This window comes from Carassius carassius, chromosome 8 (genome assembly GCF_963082965.1).
Source record: "Carassius carassius chromosome 8, fCarCar2.1, whole genome shotgun sequence".
Taxonomy (NCBI): Eukaryota; Metazoa; Chordata; class Actinopteri; order Cypriniformes; family Cyprinidae; genus Carassius; species Carassius carassius.
Genome location: NC_081762.1, coordinates 6,973,340 through 6,988,682, shown reverse-complemented (window position 1 = coordinate 6,988,682; position 15,343 = coordinate 6,973,340). Strand labels below are relative to the sequence as shown.

The following is a 15,343-nucleotide window of genomic DNA, read 5'->3' as shown; positions in this document are numbered from 1 at the left end:
GCCTACAGAGAACAATAACAATCAACCTCTTTAAACAGCTGAATATTTATCAAGCCTTGTGAACACATCTGATACTCACAGGTAAGTGATTCACATATGAGATTGTCCTGAACAGGTTATAAAAGTGGTCTGGTTTAGTCGGGTTTATGTCAAATTTGTCACTTGTGGACTTGGCCAGTTGAGAGCCCGTGACACGAAGTAAGTGTGCCAAGACTGTTCCAGGCAGGACTAGACTGGGAAAAAAAATCGGCCCTGCATTATATATATAAATATACCAGTCAAAAGGTTTTGAACAGTAAGTAATTTTTTTATGTTTTATAATGAATTCTCTTCTTTGCACCAAGCCTGCATTAGCCATGTTTCCACTATCGAGCTTAAAACGGGCGTGCTAGTGTGTGCCAGGGCCAGTCGTGTTTCCACTGTCACTTCCGGGGCTTGATCGTGCCTCGCCGGGGCTTCCTCGGGTCCAACGGCCAGGGTTTTTTGCCCCGACAAAAACCTTGGGCCAAAGCGGGCCAGCTGGGGCTAGAGGAGGGGTTATGAACAAAGGCGGAGTTTCTCCGCGTCTGAAGAGCGTCAGCGCGGATCATTTCAGAAAGATAACATATTTAACACCGGTATTATAGACTTTTTAAAATAAGTTGAGCTCAAAACTCACTCTTAGTTAGCAGCAAGTGTTTGAAATAACTTGATCCGATGTGGATTATAATCCCTAAACAAGGCAGAAATATTTATAAGCGATGTAAAAGACTATGCACGCTAAACATTAACGTTACAATAGTAAACATGGTAAATATGACCGCTTGGATAAATCAGACGTCAGCTTCTTATTCTCTATCACAATTGTGTATTTATTAAGTAACATTTTATCTGTCGTCTCGTTTCGTGAGTTTAGCTCCATGTTGCATATCATCAAAATATAATCATTATTTTTGTTCGGGAGCTTTTATAAAAATAGAGAGTCTGCGCTGCGGATCATTTCAGAAAGATAACAGCACCAGCATTAAACACTTTTTAAAATAAGTCAAGCTCAAAACTCACTTTCAGTCAGCAGCGAGGGTTTGAAATAACTTGATCCAATGTGGATTATAATCACCATACAAGGCAGAAATATTTATAAGCGATGCAAAAGTCTGTGCACGCTAGGCATTAACATTACCATAGTAACCATGGTATGACCGCTTGAAGAAATCAGACGTCAGCTTCTTATTCTCCATCACAATCGTGTATTTATTTAGTAACTTATATGATCTGTCACAAGCCTCGTCTCAAGAGTTTAGCTCCACGTTGCCTATCATAAAAAATATAATAATGTTTTTTGTTCGGGAGCTTTTATAAAAATAGAGATATTATCATTCATTCTAAATGTGACATACTGTGGCTACAAATAAACAGAAACAGACTCGACTGAATAAGCAGGCTATTTTCATAAGCGTTAAAAATAAATAAAATAGAAATAAGTGTATTTATGTGTGATTAATTTTGAGTCCTGATAAATTAAATCAATATGATCAATGTATCACATTCTATAGTTAAAACATCGATGCTTTTGAATTTGAATATATAACAAAGCATGCAAACAAACGGCCGCTTTTATCATGTTCGTTTTGTGATCGCGCATGTTCCGGTGACTTATTTCTTAGTTTTCTGATAACTTCTCTTTGTTGGTGAAATGATGAGGTTGCGTGACGTTGTTCTGAGAGGCGTGTAAAGGGCGTGTTTTAGTGACGCGCAGCGGAGCTTCAGGCTCCACTGTAGAAACCCTGCGCTATTCTGGCCTCGTGCTACTGGCCCGAGGCTATGAGCCCCGCCCGGCCCGGTTTAAGCCCCTGGCTCGTACTGGCCCGACAGTGGAAATGCGGCTATTTATATAAAATACAGCAAAAGCAGTACTTTTACTATTTAAAATAACTGTATTATATTGAAATATATTTTAAAATGTAATTTATTCCTGCGATTTCAAAGCTGAATTTTTTAACATCATTACTCCAGTCACATGAACCTTCAGAAATAATTAAAATATTCTGATTTGCTGCTCAAAAAACATTTATTATTATTGTGGCGGGTGGGACGGGGCCGAGAGCCATGGGAACGGAGCGAGGCCTGTGGAGTAATTGGAAATGAGCGACATCTGCTCGACCCACCGGTCTCGAGTCCCACGGAGGAGATGGAAGGATATAAAACAGGAGCTATTACAGTGAAGGACAAGAGAGGACCAGGCCTGGGTTTTATTTTGTGATTTGATTTTGTTTGTGCACGGCAGTCGTCCGTGAGGGGCTGCCACGCTGTTTTTTGTTTGTTTTATTATTAAAGCTGTATTTTGATTGACTGCCGGTTCCCGCCTCCTTCTATCAATATTTCCTATCAATATTTATATTTATTACTGCATTTATTCATCTTTTTTAACAGTAGTTTATGAAAATAAAGTTATTCATTATTTGTTCATGCTTATTTGCAGTGCATTAACTAATGTCAACAAGCACAACTTTTGATTTGAATAATGCATTAGTAAATATTGAAATTAACATCATTAATTGATTAATAAATGCTGTAGAAGTGTTGTTCTTGCTTAGTTTTCTGCCACTAGTCTTCGCACACAAAAAAACGTCATCCCTGTTTCGTATCTGTATACCACTATACCAATCTAATGTCAGTTTCATTGAATAACAGTGCTTATCGCTGAGTGACAAGCTCTTGTAATATGCAAAGAACATTTTGAAAATGAACTTTAATCAATATAATCTTCAAACTTTTTAAACCTAACAATTTTATACTGTATCCATGTAATTCTCTATCCGTAAAGGCTATTCGCTCCCAGGTTGTCTGCAACCATGATGCACGTGTGCATCTTGAATGTTTACAAACCTATAATTGGTCTATAGGCAGAGCAAAATACTTAATCGCTCCATCTAAAGTGCATTGTGATTGGATGTTTACACTGTCAGTACAGGAGACAAACCAATGGGCCCTTGGCTGCTCACTGTCCCTGCGTGAAAAAAAAAACCTTCTCAAAATGCCGATTACCAATCCAGCCCTGATTCCAGGTCTTAAAAAACACCAAAGCACAGTGCCCTTAAGGCACACTCAATCCATTACTAAATCCTAACCCTAAATCCACACTTCAGAGCACTATTCGAGGCTTATGCCTTGTCCAGATATCCACACTTGCAGTCTTGGCGACTTGAAAGCATGTGCACAACAGGAAGTAATGGCGCAAGACTGTCCCAGGTCTTAAAGGGGTCATATGATGTTGTGGAGAAACTGTGTTTCGTTGTGAAATTGAAAATACTTTGTTTGGCCTTCCAAAAGAGGACAAAACTAGAAATCAGTGGTTGAGTTGTATTTACAACACAGTTCCAGAACAGTTCAACCCAAATATTCAGATGTGTGCGACACATTTTAGGGAGGACTGTTTTCTGAACCCGGGAGAATAGACTACAATGCCGGCTTTTCTGACTCACAGTCTGTAAATACGTTTTCATATTTAAAGAATTTGCCGCTGATGATTCAAACATGTGTTTTGAGCAGTGTAAAGTAGAGCTTGTTGTTTTTCATTTCTCCAGTCACAAATGCAGACATGGTGTTATGTTTACGCGGTGCAATGCAACGCAACTCAGTATAAGTCATTATAATCCATAATTGTGTCCCCTCTGGATGCAACAAATGGCTCGTTTGTAATGGGTTTTATTGTTTTTGTCTTGTTGTGCCGGGACAAGCATCACAGTATGTTAAGGGCTGTAACATTTTTCTGTCACACGCTTGAGGCATTCAGCCAATCAGAAATTCACTGTATAGCTGGTCAATCAGAGCACACCTCACTTTTCAGACTGATGAGCTTTGTAAAAAAAAAAAAAGTGTTTCAGAAAGGCAGGGCATAGAGGAAAAAAATTATGTACAGTATGTGGAAAATAATGTTTTTTTTCCCCTTAAATCAAATACACAAAATAATGTTCTTTTTAGCAACATAATATGACCCCTTTAAAAATGCTGAAGCGTGAGAGCTTTTTTTCTTTTTCTATTTTTATTAATGCAGAGAACAAAAACATACAAAAGTATAAACATACATCACATAATATCAACCACAAAAAAAAACAAAAAAAAAAAACAATTAAGAATAAAATAGAACTAAAGAAAAGAGGGCCAAAATCTAAACAAAATTACACACAATCAAAGGCGGAGCAAATTCTAACAGTCTTTATTAACAGTAGTTATAGCTTTCTTATTAGTAGATACTGATGTTACATTCAAATAGCTCTCCATTTCTTTTAGAGAAACAGAGAAGACAGGTTTACAGTTGGAGAATTTGCATTTGTGAATGTGAAATTTGTTTAGGAAAAAAAATAATAATAACAAAACTGATATTTTCGTTTGTGGGGTCAGAGTCATAATACCCAAATATAATGTTTTTCATGTGTACTGAGAAGCCTGGCAAAATCTTACACTTGACAAACACACCAATTTCATCCCAAAGTTTCTGAGTGTAGTGACATGACCAAAATAAAAAAAAAATATATATATATTTTAAATCTTTGTATAAACTTCTTTATAGGGTAGAACCTGTGTATGAGCTTAAAATAAATTTCTTTCACCTTGTCTTTGAAAAATAATTTTTGCGGTAGAGACCAGATTAAATCACCACGAGACCTTTCAATATGCGCGGCGCGCGTCACTGAGTGGCGTCTGTACTTCCCGGTCAGAGAGCACCTGTCCATCAAAAGCTCACTATCCAATCAGAGTAAATCACTGTTAACCCCGCCCCCACAAGAGGTTTGTGTCAAAACTCCAAACGAAAAACTGCGAAGCAAAAGCGAAATCTGTGGCAATGCATTCAGAATCCACGATCAGCGAAAACGAATCTTTGAAAAATATTAACAAAAATGAAGCATATTTGAAGAGCCTGTTACATTTGTGCGACGGAGTTCATTTTTTTCATTTTCATTGTGTTTTTCTTCTTTTACAATTGCATATGTTTGATAGCTTCTGAAAAAGTTACGTTCAGTTTTATAAAGTTACGTTCATTATTATTGAACTAAATGTAATTCCATAGTAAGTGTGACCCATCAGGAAATAAAAAGTTTTGAACACACTTGTGGTTTTCATCCTGTTAGGTATTTAAGCAGGGATAGTACTGACACTAATTAAGAGCTGGAGCTTCCCAGTCCATAGACTCGTCTAAAGTTAAAGTGTGTGCTTGGGATGTGTGGGTTCTATAGGCGGTTTGTGCCAAATTCGCCAGAATAGCAGAACCGTTAACATGATTGTAGAAGAAGGGGGTACGCTACAGTATGTGTGGTCCGATGAATGTACCAAGGCGTATGAACAGATTAAGGCAGTGCTGGCATGTCCACCTGTTCTCGTTGTTCCCGATTTTGAAAAACCATTTAAGATAGCTGTTGATGCCTGTGAAGTGGGAGTGGGAGCTGTTTTGCTTCAATCCAGTCAGTCTGGCATTGATAGACCTGTTGCATATTTTTCCAGGAAGCTGAATAAATATCAGAGAGCATATTCCACCACTGAGAAAGAAGCTTTGGCTCTGGTTTTGTCTGTTCACCATTTTGAAGTTTACAGGTGTTGGTCATATAATTAGAATATCATCAAAAAGTTGATTTATTTCACTAATTCCATTAAAAAAAGTGAAACTTGTATATTATTGTAACAATATAGAAACTTCATCATAACGGGAAGGAGGAGGCGGGAACTGGCGGACATTCAAATAAAGACTTTAACAATAAAATAAACACAAAACAGAAACAAAAGCAAAATACAAAATAAATCCCAGGCCTGGTCCTCTCTCGTCCTTCACTGTCGTCGCTCCTCTTTTATATCCTTCCAATCTCCTCCATGGGACTTGAGACCGGTGAGTGTCGCAGGTGTCTCTCATTTCCAATCACTCCACCAGCCTCGATCAGTTCCCACGGCTCTCGGCCCCGCCCCACTCGTCACATACCCCCATCACCCCTCGCAGGCCAGGGGGTACTCACGAGACTGCGCTCTACCCCCCCCTCCATCCGGGGACCACTCACAGTGACCTGCTGGAACCTGGGGGAAGGACAGACGAGGCGAGAGAAAAGGAGATGGAAGGATGAGGAGTGACAGAGATGAGAGAGGGGAGGTAGGAGAAAAAAAAATTGTTCCGGTTCCCAGACGCATTGTCGCTCTGCCCTCCACCAGCTGGGTGAACTCCTCCCTGGTGCCTGGTGGCGGCACTGGACGGCCCTCAGTTATAATTAAAATAAACACAAAACAGCGCGACAGCCCCTCGCAGATGACTGCCACACACAAACAAAAGCAAAGCACAAAATAAATACCAGCACTCGTCCTCTCTCGTCCTTCACTGTCGTCGCTCCTCTTTTGTATCCTTCCAATCTCCTCCGTGGGATTCGAGACCGGTGAGTGTCGATATATTTAATTTTTTTTTTCTTTTAATTTTGATGAATATAACTGACAACTAAGGCAAATCCCAAATTCAGTATCTCAGAAAATGTGAATATTGTGAAAAGGTTTAATATTGAAGACACCTGGTGCCACACTCTAATCATCTAATTAACTCAAAACACCTTAAAGGCAAAGGCCTTTAAATGGTCTCTCAGTCTAGTTCTGTAGGCTACACTAACGGATTCTCATCCCAAGGCGTCATATCCTGACCCTTTTGACATTTCGTCAACATCCTACGCATATGGCACCCTCTAGCGTCAATATGAGACACAGATTATGGGTTAGGGTTAGGGTTAGACCGCTAGGAGGCACCTTCTGGCCCATATTTATCTGCGTCAAATATTGATGCTAAAGGGTGCCATGTGCGTAGGATGTTGACAAAATGTCAAAAGGGTCAGTATATGACGCCTTGGGATGAGAACGGTCTGGCTACACAATCATGAGAAAGACTGCTGACTTGAGAGTTGTCCAAAAGACGAGCATGGACACCTTGCACAAGGAGGGCAAGACACAAAAGGTCATTGCAAAAGAGGCTGGCTGTTCACAGAGCTCTGTGTCCAAGCACATTAATAAAGAGGCGAAAGGAAGGAAAAGATGTGGTAGAAAAAAAAGTATACAAGCAATAGGGGTAACCGCACCCAGGAGAGGATTGTGAAACAAAACCCATTCAAAAATGTGGGGGAGATTCACAAAGAGTGGACTGCAGCTGGAGTCAGCTTGCTTCACGAACCAATACGCACAGACGTATGCAAGACATGGGTTTCAGCTGTCGCATTCCTTGTGTCAAGCCACTCTTGCACAACAGACAGTGTCAGAAGCGTCTAAACACAAAAAGGACTGGACTGCTGCTGAGTGGACCAAAGTTATGTTCTCTGATGAAAGTCAATTTTGCATATCCTTCTGAAATCAGTGTCCCTGAGTCTGGAGGAAAAGAGGAGAGGCACACAATCCATGTTGCTTGAGGTCGAGTGTAAAGTTTCCACAGTCAGTGATGGTTTGGGGTGCCATGTAATCTGCTGGTGTTGGTCCACTGTGTTTTCTGAGGTCCAAAGTCAACGCAGCCGTATACCAGGAAGTTTTAGAGCATTTCATGCTTCCTGCTGCTGACCAACTTTATGGAGATGCAGATTTCATTTTCCAACAGGACTTGGCACCTGCAAATAGTGCCAAAGCTACCAGTGCCTGGTTTAAGGACCATGGTATCCCTGTTCTTAAACGTACAGTATGGGATTTTTGGCCACCAGGGGTCACTCAATCAAAATAATAACAAAAGACGTACTTTGATGACGTCGGGAAAGAGCGTGGGCTCATGGGAGTTGTTGTTCATTGGAACACGCGCTCTGTCGCTCCCCACATTCCGCACTCATTCTAACTTAGTATTTTGACAATCACGTCTTTTCGAACGGAGAGATATATGAATTATCAGACCCCTATCAAATCAATATTCCATCTAGCTAGTAGTAATATATGTATAAAAAAAACACGGTCACCTTTCGTTAATAATTATAATTACGTTTATACTATGATATCGAACAAGATAGTGAACTGCATTTGAAGCTACTTTATCCAGCTAGATATAGAACAAATGTGGATTTACATTATACTATACATGAGAGCTAGTCTGTCTGCGTTTTACACAAGACATCATCGTTTCACAAAATAAACGGATAGATACAGTTAGCTGAATGGATGCATACCTGTTTATTAGAATGCAAGCGAGTTCGGCATCTCTCTGTAGTTTCAGTTTCAGTCATTATCCTCTAAATAATAATTTTCCAAATTTGTCTTTTAAGTGTACTGAACTTTAGACTAGCATATGTGATTTATCTTCAGAATTTCTCTTTCTAGTCATGTCGTCCTCCAGTGGTCAACTGACTGAAGAGCTTCAGTGCTCTATATGTCTGGATGTGTTCACTGATCCAGTCAGCACTCCATGTGGACACAACTTCTGCAAGACCTGTGTGAATAAGCACTGGGACAACAGTCAGACCTGCAGCTGTCCATACTGTAAAGAAACATTCAAGCAAAGACCTGATCTCAAGATTAATACCACACTCAGAGAGGTCGTAGATCATTATAAAAAGAATAGTCCTGAAGATAAAACAGAAGTCCTTTGTGATTTCTGTGAGGAAAGAAAACTGAAAGCTCTGAAGTCATGTCTGGTGTGTCAGAGCTCTTACTGTGAAAATCACTTGCAGCCTCATTTAAGAGTGGCAGGTTTAAAGAAACACAAACTGATGGATCCTGTGAGAAATCTGGAGGACTATATATGTCAGAAACATGAAAGACCTCTGGAGCTGTTCTGTAGAGATGATCAGACGAGTGTGTGTCTGATGTGCACTGCGACAGACCACAAGAACCACAACACTGTTCCTCTAGAAGAAGAGAGTCAAGAGAAGAAGGTAGAAATTATTTACAAAATGTATTTTTAAAAGCCTAATTTGATTGATCATATGAAATAAAAAGTGTAATTGTCAAATATATTGTAAATTTTCTTAAAAGACAGTAAATCTCTTTTCAAAAGTATGTCTGTGTTTTTTTTTTTCTGTCTATAGAGTCAGCTGATGAAGACACAGAAAGATGTGCAGCAGATGATCCAGGACAGAATTAAGAAGATTCTAGACATCAAACACTCAGCAGAAGTCAGAAAAGTGAGTTTAAAATATTTTTATTAATTTAAATATTAGTTTGCTCTCTCCCTGTCTGTGTTTGTTCCAGACAGAATGTCAGTCTGTGTTAGTAGTGGGGATTTTATAGTGACTCTTTCTACAGGATACATCCTTACCCCAGAGGATGACGACAAGTGACTTATTTTGATTCATTCAAGACAAGTCACTTATTTAGATTAATTAGCTCAATTGACTTGGGCCAGTTATACAAAAGTAATCTGATTGGATGTTGGCCATCAGATTGGATCAAATCTTCAAAATGGGATGTTCAAAAAAAAAAAAAAAAAGATTCTGAATTCGGATTAGATCACAAAATCCAATCTTGGTTTTGATCTGGATTTAACCCTCAGAATGTTGTTTAAAACCTTTTAGTAAGATTGGGATACTTTTGATCCAAGAAAAACTGGATTATTCTCATCCCAGCAGAAGACTGGATTTCAGGAACAAAAATGTAATAAAACTTTAAAACTGATCAAAAAAATACAACATTTGTAACATGTAATATATCCCCAAAAAGCTGTGAATATCAAACAAAAATATTTTTCATTTAAAATATATATTTTTTTATCACTGATTGTAAATTACATTGGTACAATCATCAGAGATGGAAAAGTCAGAAGTAGTTATTTTTGTAAATGCAATGCATCACCATCACCATGTCCCATTAGGGGCTTCATAGAGCACTAGTAATCCTGATTTGGACATTTGAAAAAGTGTGTATATGGATCAGGGTTATCCAATCCATTTTTGCTTTGATAAACAAAGCACAAAAGGATGAGTACCTGATCCTGGATTGCAAATCATGGGATTTACAAATCCAGATCATTCTGATCCAGATTAAATTTTTTGAACAACTGGCACCTGGTTTATTGAATTGTAGTATGATAGTGAAATCGCACTGTTGGTATGAAGTCACTGATTTTAATTAACTCACTTACTCACTAAGTGATTCGTTCAAAAATAGTGATTCATTCAGGACACGAATCACCACTATTGCAGTTGTTTGAAACTTGTTCATCTGAGCAAATAGAGACACATTAAATGGCTATAATTTGTCTAAAATATAATTTTTCTCAAATTGTTATAGCGATATCACACTGGTAATTGTGCTGTTTTCTAAATATCAACATCACTGTAATTACCTGATGATATTAAAGAGATATCACCTAGTATCTCCTAATCAAAACACATGATTTGACAAATCATTCTGTGCAAATGGACAAGGTTTAATACTTTACTTGAGGGACTTTGAAGACCCCCTAAAAACACTGAAGTAGAAGCAAAAGTATCATTGGTTCTTGCCTTAGAGATTTTATACTGAAGTGCTGGAGATGATGGAGGAGCAGCAGAAAGCAGCAGAGAAACAGGAGCAAGAGCTCATTAAAGATCTGGAGCAGGAGATCACTGAGCTAAAGATGAGAAACACTGAGCTGGAGCAGCTCTCACACACTGAAGATCACCTCCACCTCCTACAGGTCAGTGAACATCTCTGATCAATGATAATGCAGTATATGACACCAGAACACTCCCAATGCTGAAGGATTTCTCCTTTCTCCTGCTGTAGATTTCCTCATCCCTATGCAGCCTTAAAAACACCAGGAACTGGCCTGAGATCAGTGTGAAGACTCATGAGAATCTGAAGACTCTGAGGAGAGCTCTGACTCAACAGCAGGAAAATCTACATGAGAAACTCGCACAAACGGGTACATCTATAAATACATTAGTCTGATATAAAAAAACATGTTGTTGTACACAATTCTTTAAATGTAACCTTAAAGCTTTTGTATAATTCCACACATAAAATATTTAAAAGATCTTGAGATGTGTTATTTTCATATGTGTCTACAGAGCTGAAGTGGATGCGGCAGTATGCAGGTACAGTGTGTGCTGTCTGAACTACAGTAGATTACATTCATATACAGCTTCATACTGCACAGCAATTTGATTGAAAATTGATTAATTGTTGTAGACATCCTCATAAAATCTGTGTAATGTGTGTATTGTCTGTGTAAATTGTGATTCATATTCCACGTTTCCTCAGTGGATGTGACTCTGGATCCTGATACAGCTCATCCAATCCTCATCCTGTCCAAAGATGGAAAACAAGTGAGATGTGGAGACATTTGGCAGAAACTCCCAGACAACCGAAAGAGATATGATAATTATACAAATGTTCTAGGAACAGAGGGATTCTCAAGAAAATTTTATTTTGAGGTGCAGGTGAAGGAAAAGACTAGATGGGAGTTAGGAGTGGCCAGAGAATCTGTTACCAGGAAGGGAAAGATCACACTGAATCCCAGTAATGGATACTGGACTGTGTGGCTGAAGAATGGCTATGAATATGCGGCTCTCTCTGATCCTCCCGTTTCTCTGTTTGTGAAAGTGAAGCCACAGCGGATCGGTGTGTTTGTGGATTATGAGGAGGGTCTGGTCTCCTTTTATGATGTTGAGTCCAGCTCTCATATCTACTCTTACACTGGTCAGTCTTTCACTGACAAACTCTATCCATACTTTAGCCCAGATCTAAACATTGAAGGGAAAAACTCAAGCCCACTAATCATCACACCAGTCTGTTACAATAAATGAATTTACTCCTCTATGAAGTTTTAGATTAAATGAATGTTTTTCTTTTTACATGAAAGTTCTTAAAACATTATCAATTTGTTACTTCTCGAAGGATGGCATGGCCTTATGCCTCTGAAGTTTGTGAAACTCTTTTCTAAAAGAAGAGTTGTGTTGCTGTCATTCTCTTTCTGTTGGTCAAAAACTGTGACTTTTTGTGGAACACCAAATAAGCATTTTCTTCCCTATTGTGATGTGTATCCACAGCTTATATAGAACAAGACAAATGTACAGCAGGATTTGATTTTGTCCATTTTGGGAATTGGATCTTTGTTTGCTGTTGCTGTGATCTTATTTGAGTGACAGGTTGCTAGAGGTCATTGACCGCCCTCAATTACAAGGGAGCATGCATTAAAAAAAATGTGCAAAAATATATCATTTTTAATAAATATTTACTGCAATATATTGTATATATTTTTTTCTTGCATTTTGATTTTGTGTTGATGTTAATCACGTATCAATAACTGTTATGCTTGCGAATCTGAATATATTATGATATTCACTGTTAAGGGTAACAACTCATTACAAGTAACTCAAGTTACATCAGATACATTTTTTTCAAGTAACTAGTATCGGATTACTTTTTAATTTACAAGAAAACACTTGAACAACTGAACTGTTGAGTATAGATTGAGCAAGACATTTTTAACAGTACTTCTAAACTTGAGTGGTTGGTGTGGACAAATAAACTAAAAGACTGACCATTATGGTGTAGGAGACTATAGATGCCAATACACAGCCTGGTGGCCAATCTTCACTCATTTGACATTCCATCAGTAAGAGCAGAGTATGGTGGTTTAGTTAGCAGACCAGTTACACAACTGCACAGAAAATATTGCAATCCACTCAACTGTTGGTGCACATCCTGTGTGACTATGACGCAAGTCTTTGTGATGTATCAAGAGCCACAGTATCCTTTTTTTTCTGTGGATCACAAAAGACGTTTTTAAATTTATACAAATATTTCTTCTTTGGTTCACTTGTATAAGCTATATACACAAGCAACTGAGATAAAGCTGATAGAAACATCAGGTTCAGTACAAAAAAAGGCATGCTGGAGTTCAGTGAGAGATTCAAAGAAAGTGACAATAACTTGGTCAACAACAATATGGACACCTGAAACATTCAACCTCTAAACAACAGAATATTTATTGCCTTTCAAAGATCCCTGTGGACACATCTGATACTCACTGGTAAGTTAAAGAAATATAAGCAAGATTGTCCCCAACAGGGCCCGATTCCCCAAAACGTTCTTATCACTAAGTAGTTCTTAACCTATTCCTTAACCTCTCTCTTAACGTTATGGCACAATTCCCGACACGTTCGTACGCTAAGTATATCTTCTGTAAGTCACACTTTAGTAAGGTTGGTCTGGACCATTCGTAAACTCTCTCTTAGCGTTGTTTGAGCTCAAGACGCTAGTCGGCGCCACTGTGCAGCAGTCTTTAGAAATCAGCGCAGCGCAGTACAAGTCAAACTATGGTATGTTGACAATGCTGTGGCTCAACAATGATTTTATGTTATGGACATTTTAAGACTAATAGTAAAATATGTTCGCAATGTATACAGGCCTATTTATGAAGTTGACTTTATGTGGTATCAGAACTATTATGGTGGTAATTTAGCCTAGGCTATTTTGTAATGTCACTTAAGCGTTTAAATTGGCAATCACTTTTGATAATTAAAATCTGGCAAACAATTTAACTCTAAATGGCTAAGATCTATAAATGGGTAAGCATGGTGGTGTCCAGTAAGTGACAAACAATGGCAGCGATCCAACGTGTCCTTGTATTGAATCAAAGACAGCGTCTTGGGCCTGGTGGATGGCACACTCATCCCTATCGCCAATCCATCAGTGATTGATCAGGCGTACATATCGCAAAAGGGATATGTGGCCATAAACGCACAGGTTATAGTGGACCACAGGGGTGTGATCTCCGACCTGGTGGCAAGGTCCAGCAAAACTTCAAGTTCCTCTGACGAGAAGCTTGGTGCCTTTTTTTTTTTTTTACGTTGCTTCCCCACCATATTCTGTATCTAACTCTCTCTCTCTCTCTGTTCATTGTAGATAGGTTGCTTTTTATTGAAAACATTAACCAATGGCAATCAATACCGCATTAAACAGTAGTAACTGCAGCTGCTTGCCAATCAATTCTGATTGTAAAGTACCTTACCATTAATATAAAAGTGTATTAAATAATTTTTATGTCAAGAAGCGGCACAAGTGGCACAACGGGATAAGGAGGGTGAATGATTAGCGAGGGATACCCGGTTCGTCTAACAGTCACAACATATCGTGTGAACATATTACTGACCATTTGATCATTTAATTTATAGTCTATATTTTACTGGTAACTTAAACTATGTTAAAATAAATGTTACAGGAATAAACTAATGTCTCTGTTGTCAAAAATGTACATTATATGATCTCATTACATTGCCGCCAGCCAATCGCTGCAGTGCTTACCATGGTTTTGAGTATCAATACATAACCCCTTTTAAACAAATCCATGAACATGCAGTTATCTCAGGCAGCGTTTATCCTAATGAGTGGTCTGAGGCTCTATAGGCCATTGAGTGATACATAAACGAGTAAAAGTACTTTAAAACCAATCCTAATGACCTAATGACTGGTGTGATATGCTCAGATTTTCAGGTTGTAGCCAGAATCCTGGCAGCAGTGTTCTGGATGAAGGTAAGGCCATTGAGGAGACCATTACAGTAGTCCACCCTGCTGGTGACAAAGGCATGAACAAGTTTCTCCAAGTCTTGACTGGAAACAAAACAACTATGTTTTGGAATGTTTTTGAGATGATATTATGCTGATTTAGTTACTGCTCTGTCATGACTAAAGGTCAATCACACCCAGATTCTTAGTTGTTTGACCCCTAGAGTCAACGTATAAATTTAACTTGAGAACGTCATCGTTAAAAAAAAAAACGCAATGACTTCAGTTTTTCATTGCATGAAAGCATGACAACTAACAATATATATTTCATAAAAAAACTGATGAAAGTTGTACCTTTCTTTAGTGAATATGTTTTCTAGCTAACTTAACTAAAATAATTTTTCATTGTGGTTACTTCAAATCTGTCAAATTAATTATGAATAGTGATGCTGAGATACTGTGCAAAAATAAAGAAATATGGAGTTAGAGAAATGCACTTAAGAGCAGGTACAGACACTTAATCTGATATTTTGTATCTAAAGCAATATCATAAAGACATATCCTGGAAAACCTTAATAACACAGAGCTCTCCCTGTAAGGATCACAGTCTCCATCAGCCCATATTTTCCACTGGATGTGTCTGGAAAATCTGAGAACAGTGATTGGTGTGACATTGCTTTAGTATTGACCTGCTATCTCAGTACTTCACCCAAACTAGGTACTGCCTGTACTTCCTGCTCTTTGTGTTTCAATTCTGGCATCAATCATTTTAGGAAATTACATGTTCCATCATAATGTTTTTGGTGCTGCATGCCCTTGTTTGGGAAAGAAACATTTGTCAGAAATTTGGCATTTAGTAAAAGGGCAAAGAATGAAGTAAAAATAAATCTTTCACATGACATTTAAAATCAAGCATAACTAAAATCAATTATTAGAATCAACTTCACAT

General features: G+C 38.3%; 2 protein-coding genes across 2 annotated transcripts in view; one reads left to right on the top strand and one right to left on the bottom strand.

Moving 5' to 3' along the window:
* Positions 1 to 15,343, bottom strand: part of stpg1 (sperm-tail PG-rich repeat containing 1) — a 382,184-nt gene that overhangs the window by 22,630 nt on the left and 344,211 nt on the right. The gene's annotated exons all lie outside the window — the stretch shown is intronic.
* Positions 8,286 to 12,129, top strand: LOC132145089 (E3 ubiquitin-protein ligase TRIM39-like). The gene is made up of 6 exons (XM_059555808.1): positions 8,286 to 8,837; positions 8,991 to 9,086; positions 10,412 to 10,579; positions 10,669 to 10,807; positions 10,953 to 10,979; positions 11,146 to 12,129. The coding sequence occupies exons 1-6, from the start codon at positions 8,286 to 8,288 to the stop codon at positions 11,688 to 11,690; spliced, it is 1,527 nt and encodes a 508-aa protein (XP_059411791.1). The 3' UTR covers positions 11,691 to 12,129.